The sequence below is a fragment of the Falco peregrinus genome, chromosome 6 (assembly GCF_023634155.1).
Source record: "Falco peregrinus isolate bFalPer1 chromosome 6, bFalPer1.pri, whole genome shotgun sequence".
NCBI lineage: Eukaryota > Metazoa > Chordata > Aves > Falconiformes > Falconidae > Falco > Falco peregrinus.
In genome coordinates, this window is record NC_073726.1 from 92663703 (window position 1) to 92672054 (window position 8352).

General features: G+C 55.2%; 1 protein-coding gene across 4 annotated transcripts; it reads left to right on the forward strand.

Moving 5' to 3' along the window:
* Nucleotides 1-1975: 1975 nt before the first annotated feature.
* Nucleotides 1976-5672, forward strand: COPS7A (COP9 signalosome subunit 7A). 4 transcript variants are annotated; one of them, XM_055809238.1, is made up of 7 exons: nt 1976-2300; nt 2387-2462; nt 2870-3239; nt 3707-3812; nt 4161-4312; nt 4660-4725; nt 5539-5672. In XM_055809238.1, the coding sequence occupies exons 1-6, from the start codon at nt 2139-2141 to the stop codon at nt 4697-4699; spliced, it is 906 nt and encodes a 301-aa protein (XP_055665213.1). In that variant the 5' UTR covers nt 1976-2138; the 3' UTR covers nt 4700-4725; nt 5539-5672. The 4 variants fall into 4 exon arrangements, with proteins under 4 accessions (XP_055665213.1, XP_055665212.1, XP_055665211.1 ...); XM_055809237.1 differs by lacking the exon at nt 5539-5672 and adding an exon at nt 5058-5280; XM_055809239.1 differs by lacking the exon at nt 5539-5672 and having other exon boundaries at nt 1980-2300; nt 2870-2958; nt 3037-3239; nt 4660-5280.
* Nucleotides 5673-8352: the final 2680 nt, after the last annotated feature.

Sequence of the window (8352 nt, forward strand, 5' to 3'; positions counted from 1 at the left end):
TAACAAACTTAGACTTTACCCAGATGAAGAGTTCAAGATATTACGCTTACAGAAGTCCATCAAAGCACAATCAGCTGCCTTTAATATGTGCTGAACTGATCAAGCTGAAGACAGGTTCTCTTGCTGGCAATCACGTGTCGGAGCACAAACTTGCCCTGGCAGCACCAAGATTTTAATATGCTAAAACCATGTTGCCTGCACAGACTATACTGGGCTCCCACCATTTTGTTGCCTCCTTTGCTTTCACAGAAAATCATCGCTGATTTCTAAAGGAGCCAGCCATGAGGACATTGGTGCTGGACTGGAAATTCTTGGCCAAACAGCTTAATACTGGTCACTGAAATTAGCGTTTGCTGACTGCTGTCCTTCCCATCCCCCTCACAGCTCACCTCTGCCTACCACACGATTTACACAAGACAAGAAGAGCTATGAAGAGTTGGGGGTTTTTTTTCCAAAATGACCCTCACTTTTTATTCCAATCATTGCAAAAACAGCTCTTTCACCTAGCACAGGGAAGCGTGCCCTCAGTGATGCCTCCTGATCGCATTACACTAACTCATTTGCCCATGAAAAGATACTTAAAGCACACCATAAACATTTCTATCCTTGTAGAGTGTTTAAACTATCTTTTTATGGCCATACCCTGCCTGCATCAGGGATGCATTTCTTGACAAGTGTGATGGTTAATGATTCAGCAGATAGTAAAGCGTTTTTTTTGGTAAAAATTGATGCAGTAGAGGAGGGGGTGCATGCAGGGATTTAAGAAATGCACAGTTTAAATACATAAGTACAGTGCTTTGCAACATAAGATGTTTTACATTTACATATCCCCAAACCACTGCCCCAAATAGTGAGATCTTAATGGTGTGAAAGCAGAGCAAAGATGAGAGTGATGTGTAGGCACGCACACGGTAGGCTATGCATCTCTTTTAATTCGGGCGTGGTACTTATAGAATATTATCATTGAAATATGAAAAATACTGTGCATATAGCAGTGTATCTGTTTCCTCATCAGTTATTTTAATGTACTTATTGTAGTGATGAAGAGCAGATTTTCACCAAAATGTACAGGAAGACCCATAAATACATGTACATTCAGGTGGCGCTGTGGCCGTTACGCCAGCTGCAGCCTGTTGGGACACATTTTGGTACAACTGGGCGGCTCAGGGGAGGTTTTGACAGGCGATGGGTGGCGAGGAACAGGAAAGCCGCGAGCAGGCAGGGAATGAAGCGTGGTGGAGAGCAAGAGATAATGGCTGGCTGGTGCCTGTGGCCACCGCAGGCCAGGTGGAGGCTGCACTCCAGGGAACACCTGCACCCCTGGAACCCCCTGCACCCCTGGAACCCCCTGCACCCCCGGGAACCCCCTGCACCCCCGGGAACAACACGCACCCCAGCCCCTGCACCACAGGCAGCCCCCCGCACCCCATATAACCCCCCCGCAGCCCAGTCCCTGCACGGCCCAGGCCCAGCCCGGACGGGCCCTGCTGCCCCTTGAGGCCCCGGGCCCCGAGCTCCACCATGCCAGGGCCGCGGCTCCGTGGGCAGCGGCGCTGTCAGGGCCCCGCGGGAGCGCGGTGCGACGCCCCCAGCCGCGCCTCGGCAGACGGGCCCCCTGCCCGGGCCTCTCCTGCCGCCTCAGGCCGGGCCGCGCCTCGGGCCCCACGGGGCGGGGCGGCAGCGGGCACCCGGCGTGGGCCTGTGCCCGCCGGACCCCGGGGCCGGGAGGGGCCGGGAGGGGCCGGGAGGGGCCGGAGGGGCCAGGGCCAGCCCGGGCGGCGGCCCGGTGAGCCCGACAGACGCGGCTCCGGCAGGCGGCGCCCCTCCGAGCCGGCGGGGGGCGCACTTGCGGCGGGAGCGACCCGCAGCTCGGCTCTGTGGCCGGCCAATGGGAAAGCGGCGGGGGCGGGCTTTGCGGCGGCCTCCCCCAGTAGGAGGCGGGCGCAGGGCGGCAGGGCGGGGTGGCGCGGCACCCGGAAGTGGCCGTTCTATGCCGGCGGTACCACAGAGGAGCCGTGGCGGGGCGAGGAGGCGGCTGAGCCGGCCTCCGGTGGCTGCCGGCGGCGAGGCCGGGGCCTACGGGAGGGGCGGCGCGGCGCGGCGGGGCGCGGAGCCCCGCGGGGGACGGCGGCAGCGCCATGGCGGCTGAGGGGAAGGTGACGGGGCAGAGCCAGGAGCAGTTCCTGCTGCTGGCCAAGGCGGCCCGCGGCGCCGCCCTCGCCAGCCTCATCCACCAGGTGCTGGAGGCCCCGGGCATCTACGTGTTCGGGGAGCTGCTGGACATGCCCGCCGTGCGGGAGGTGAGCGCGGCCCGCCCGGCCCCGCGGCGCCCCCCGGCCGGGAGGCCTGGCGGAGGGCAGCGGGGCCTGACGCTGTGTCCCCGCAGCTGGCCGACAGCGAGTTCTCCCCCGTGTTCCGCCTCCTGACCATCTTCGCCTACGGCACCTACGCGGACTACCTGGGTGAGGCGGGGCCCGGGCCCTTCCCCCCGCACGACGCGGCCCCGCCGGTGCCCCCGCTGCGGGCCGGGCCTGGGGCCGCGGGCGGTGGCGGGCTGCCCCCGTGCCAGCCGCGGCAGCGCCGAGAGCCCGTGGCATAGGCGGGCGAGGGGCCGGGTGCGGACGGCCGCTGTGGCCGGCCGGGCTGCAGAAATGAGGCAGGAGACAGCCCAAGGGTGGGTTGAGGCCGGGGGGGAGGCTGCTCTGAAAGGGACGTTTGAGCAGAGGATAGCTTGGCGAGATAAGCATCGCTTGGGGATTGGCGTGCAGATGCTTTAAGGAACAGGGATGGTGTAGGCGCACCGGTGCGGGGCTGGGAAATGGAAAATGAGGCATAAATTCTTACAGCCTGTTCTTTCCCCTGACAACAGCTGAAGCAGCAAACCTCCCTCCCTTGACAGAGGCTCAGAAGAACAAATTGAGGCACCTGTCGGTCGTCACTCTGGCTGCCAAGATCAAGGTAGTGCCCCTGTTTTCCTCCCCGGCATACTCCTTTCGCTGGGGTTGCCTCATGCTAGTTACCCTCCTGTTTCCACAGTGCATCCCCTACTCCGTGCTGCTGGAGCAGTTACAGCTGAAGAACGTTCGGCAACTGGAGGACCTCGTGATTGAGGCGGTGTACGCAGATGTGCTGCGAGGGAGCTTGGATCAGCGGAACCAGCGCCTGGAGGTGGATTACAGCATTGGGAGGGACATCCGGAGGGAGGAGCTAAGCACCATCACCCGCACATTGCAGGAGTGGTGAGGAGGAAGCCCCCGATACTAACACCCAAAAAAGGTTGCAGGAGTGGCTGGTGGCTTCCCCAGATCCTCTGTGTGTCGCTGGGGGTAGTGTTGTGAGGTGGCTTTCTTGATCCCCTTTCCCATACTCCAACGGAAAGTAATTTTCCAAAAATAGTTTTCCAAATTCTCCTGTTTGTTGCTGGAGCAGGGATGAGACTGCAGCAACCTTTGCACAGTCCTGGCTGCTGGCTGGAGGCTTCCTGAGCATATATCTGTAGTTCCTAACCTAATGTCACTGTATTTGTCCCCCTCCCAGGTAATAACATTGCTGCGTTATTACATTGAACTGCTCCTGTGTCTTTCCTGCCTTGTGTAGCTGTCGCCTTCTGGTCCTCCTGGCCTCTAGAGTTGAAATCTGTCATCGTTCACATTTCATTCTGTGCTCTGTAAATTACCTGGCCTTCAGTTCTGTGTCTTCTCTCCAGGTGCCACGGCTGCGAGGTTGTCTTGTCAGGCATTGAAGAACAGGTTAGCCGGGCCAACCAACATAAAGAGCAACAGCTTGCACTTAAGCAGCAGATAGAGAGCGAGGTGAGTGGGCCAAGGAGGAAGCAGCCAGTGCCCCTTACTTTAAAGCGACTAGAAACAGTACCCCACAGTTGGTACGGTCTTTGCTCGAGTGAGGCATTACCTTTTTCCTAGGCCAGACCCCGCAGGGGGTTGTGCCTGCAGAAGAGCCCTAAATCAGCTTAATGCTGCTCTGTAGTGCTGGGGTCTGGACAGCTGTTGGCTCTCTTGTTTGACCTGAGCTTGCAGCTCTTAACTCCAAGGCTTGCTTTAAAAAAAACCAACGAAGCAATGAAACAAACTTAAAAATCCAACCAAACCAAGCTAAAAACCTCGGGAAATTCCTTGCTTCTTGCTTTTCCGCTGTTGCAGGTGGCAAACCTGAAGAAGACAATAAAAGTGACGACAGCAGCCGCTGCAGCAGCCACATCCCAAGACCCAGAACAGCACCTAACAGAGCTCAGGGAGCCGGCCCCTGGCACCAACCAGCGCCAGGCGAGCAAGAAAACTTCCAAAGCCAAGGGGTGAGGAATGGGGGCAAACGGACAGAGCCGTGCTGTGGGTGTGTGCAGGAGGTGCACTGAGGGGAGCTCTCTGTTTCGGAGCGGTGAGGTTGCTGACCCTGCACAAGGGTTGGTCAGAGATGCAGCCCCGCCTGAGCTTTTTTCCTGCTGTGTTGAGGGGAAATCTTTGTGGCCCTTGATCTGAAGCAGAGTTCATAAGCCTTCCTTCTGTTCTCTAGCAAAGAACAGCTGCTCTTCCTTGTGTGAATTTAGAAAAAGAAAGTTGGAGATCAGCTTGAGTTTCCACTCTAATTTTTTCTTCCTTTTTGTTTTTTTTTTTTTTTCTTCCCCTTCACCTCTCTCTACAGGCTCCGGGGCAGCGCGAAGATTTGGTCTAAATCAAACTAGTTGGATCTCCCTTCACATCTGGGAGGGTGAGAGAAGGAGATTTAGGGGATGGAGGGGTAGCAAGGGTCCCAAGTGTGATGCTTCTGAGCTCTTCTCTGAGATCCATCTTGCCAACTAATTCTCCTGCATGTTTCTTCTCTTTCCTACCTTTCTTACTAACTTTCCAGACAGTGTCTCCCTCCTTTCCTTCCCAGCATTTCACACTCTTAAGCGTACAGCTGTATGTGTTGCTGCTTCCCCTACCATTCAAGCCCCCATCGCCACGGCCGTGTGTTTTTCTCTCTCTCTCTGTCCCTGTCTTTTTGACAGGTCAATTTAAAGAGCCATAAAACTGTGTCCATCACCTCTGCGCCCACAGGGCGTCACAGAACCTTGGGAAGAGTGTGCTCAGCAATCATTTTGGCTCTATGTGACCCCTGGGATACTTTGCTCCAGGATGCAGCTGCCATCTTTGATTGTTTAATCTTTGTTTTGCTAGGTGGGAGGGTAGATTTTGAAGGGATTATTTTAAAAATATATAAATATATTATAAATATATATAAAACAATAAAAATACAGATCTATGGACATATCTATACAAACTGGTGCTCCTGTGGTGGTGTCTCTTTTTCTCATATACAAATTCTGGATGTTCCAAAATAAGTCTTGATATTGAGAGCCTCTGTCCCATTTCTGGGTGGAATATCCTCAAAATACTCACTTTCCTTTCCAGAGGGTAGTGCCACAGTAGCTCTATGGGGACAAGAGTCCGCAAAGCAGGAATGAATCATAAATCTTATTTAAAGAGTTTCTTGTGTGATTGATTTTCATCTGGAACGTTCAAAAGAGGTTTTTTTCAGGTAATCTCAGAGGAAGGCACAGAGACTGAGGAAGAGGTGTGTGTCAGTACTACGTGCCCAGTGATTCTGGACAAAATGGAATGTGATGTGGGGACTTGTCTGACAGAGTTGAAAGTAACACAGTTGACGCCCGTCTGTGTGAGTTTTTGTAGTGTAGGTGCTGCTGAAGCCATTCTTGGGTGATGAGGCAGAGTTGGCAGATGAGTCTGGTTGAAAAAAAGAAAAAAACCAAACTTTTAATGAAATAGACTCCTGTTTGATGCCCAGAAAAAAACCCCATCAGATGCTGCAGGGGATGTATCCTCGAGATGGGCTTGAAGCAGAGTCAGAGGGATGCAAGAGTCGCACTGCTGTTCCACACGCGACAGTGTCCGCTGATGTAAATGTAAGTTGATGCTGTGACTCCTACCCTGGCTCGGTTCTGCCCCTCTGTGCCAATGCTGAAATGGGATTCCCTGAGCCTGGGTTTCTGTGCCTGAGCAAACCGCTGAAAAACTAATCCAACAAGGGAAAGCCGCGCTCTTTGTCTGTGTGGAGGCTGTTCCGATTCACTGGCCTGAGTGAGTGTTCTGCTGGGTCAGCTCCTCGTGCAGGCAGGTGAGAGCTGGAGCTGAGGCGCGTAGGTGGGAGCAAGCCTCGTTCAGGGGTGGGGAAGGGAGGGGAGAGCGTGCGTGTTATGGTGGTAGCAATGTGTGATGCCACCTCAGTACTCAAACACCACAAAGTGCTGGTTTGTGCAGTATTGCTGTTGCACTAATTCTGGGCTGCGGTAACACAGCACTACCTTTCAGTGGGAGCCCTGTTGCCCAGACCTGTGAACGCATAAAAATTCCCAGCAGCTTCCTTCCCTGTGTGTAAGGTGACAGGGCAGGGCACACCAGCTGGCTGTCCTGGGGGGCTGCTGTCACCAGCTGGGGTCTCCAAGAGCTGGGGCAGCCCCATACCTTTCCCCCATTCTGTGCCCTGAGGCGTAAAGCCCCTTGGCTGTGGTCACCGGGCACAGAAGTGCCAAGTAGGAGAGGCAGGACAAGCCCAGAGATGCAAATCTGGCTGCAGGGGCGCGTGGTGGGGCAGCTGCACCAGGGTTGTCCCAGCCCACCCGGAGGGCTCCGACTAATTCGCAGCACTAAGGAGACTAATTGACGAGTCCTGTTTTCCATAAGTTGCAGGGAGGGGTTGTGACAACGCTTCCAGCTTTTCTTTGACATGCCTTGAGTCTTCCTCGGCATCATGTCACCACCTTCTGTTCCTCCCAGTGAGGAAAGTCGATGTGCTCCGCTCACTGCGTTTGCGACTGGGGGAAGCAAGAACGTCCATGTGCACCAGATTCCCGCTCCCTGGGGAGGGCAGCCCGGGACCCAGGTGCCAGCAGGGGAGGTGGGACCTGCTGAACGTCTGGCACCCCACACCCTTTGAAAGAGACGCTGTGTGTGATGCGAAGGAGCGAGAAGAACGAGCTGGGGATGGAGCTGAGCAGCTGTACGAGGTGTGTGCCCGAGTGACTGGCCGAGGTCCAGCAGGAGCGGGGCTGGAGCGGTGGCACCTGCAGGGAGAGCTGAAGTTAGCGGCAGTGGAGGAGGAGCTCCGTGCCCCGCAGGGGTCTCGCTGAGCAGCCCAAACCAGCTCCTTGTCCCAAGTGTCTCCTCTCCAACCTCTTGGGCTTTGCTCTCTTTAACTGTGCTGTGGTTATTAGGTATGAAGGGTCTTTTTAAACACCCTGAATCCACAGTTTAAATCCAGGGTGCAGATCCCAGGAGCGGAACTGGAAGCATCCCTGAGCCAGCACCGGGAGTCTGCGCTGGCCACATCTCACGCTCCCATGTGCGCGGCACTCGGCAAGGAGCGTCGCCTGCGCTCCCTATGCACGCTGCCATCAGCCTCGTGAGCACAACCACCCACGCACGGGTAACAGCAGCCGGAGCGTGGACCAGTGTGGGGTCCGGGGGGCCTCGCCACGCTGACCCAAGGCTGTACTGGAGCCCCAGGCTTGGCCCCTCATGGCTAAATCGCAGCTGGTGCCTGTCTGCCTGCGCCCTTGTGCCGTGACTTCCCTCTGGCCCCGGGCTGGTCCCCGCGCCGGGGCTCGGCTCCGCTCCCCAGTAGTGGCGCTTGCCAAGCGCAGCCGCAGCCCTGGCTCCCCCCGCCCGTTTCCCTACGTGCCCCTCTCAAGGCTGGTGGTGGTGTGGGTTTCAGAAGAGTTTGGGATTCAATGTATTTGATTGAGGCATCTGCACAGCCCTGAAAGTCTTCCATTTTGTTTCCTTTTCAAAGGGAACACCTTTGCAGACCTCCATTAAGAAAAAGGAAGCAGAAGGCAGCGTACAAAATTACTCCAGACCTTTGAAATGACTGAAAAATAAATGAGAGGTGTGCAGTGCAGAATGGAAATATTGCTGCAAATTGCCTTTCTGGCTGGCAAACAAAGGGCAGGAGTGTAAGTTTCCCTTTGCCCTTCACCTGAAAATGGCGCTTTTTATTTTCCTGCTCACTTCAGCCGTGACTCAGAATTTCAGCCAGAGAGGATGTGAAGGCTAATTAATTGGTTAACATTTGTAAATCGCTTTGAAGGTGGCAAAAGTGAGATAAGTACTGAACATTATTATTGTAAGTTTTCATTTTAATTTTAAATGTCTTTGTGTTTGAACCCCATTTTTTTCCCAAAGAAAAGACTGAGAAAACAGACCCTGAGTGGAGCAGGACAGAAGTTCCTGGACATGCGACACCCTAAGCCCTGGCAAGGGAGTGAGGTTTAGGGGATTGTAAGAGAGAGGATGTGGAGAGGCGTTAGTCCCAGCTTTAGGAGCAGGAGATCTG

Coding starts and splice junctions, on each gene's coding strand:
- COPS7A (XM_055809238.1), top strand. CDS start 2,139: ATGGCGGCTGAGGGGAAGGTGACGGGGCAGAGCCAGGAGCAGTTCCTG. Junction 3,240..3,706: donor ACCCGCACATTGCAGGAGTG/GTGAGGAGGAAG, acceptor TCTTCTCTCCAG/GTGCCACGGCTGCGAGGTTG. Junction 4,313..4,659: donor AAAACTTCCAAAGCCAAGGG/GTGAGGAATGGG, acceptor CTCTCTCTACAG/GCTCCGGGGCAGCGCGAAGA.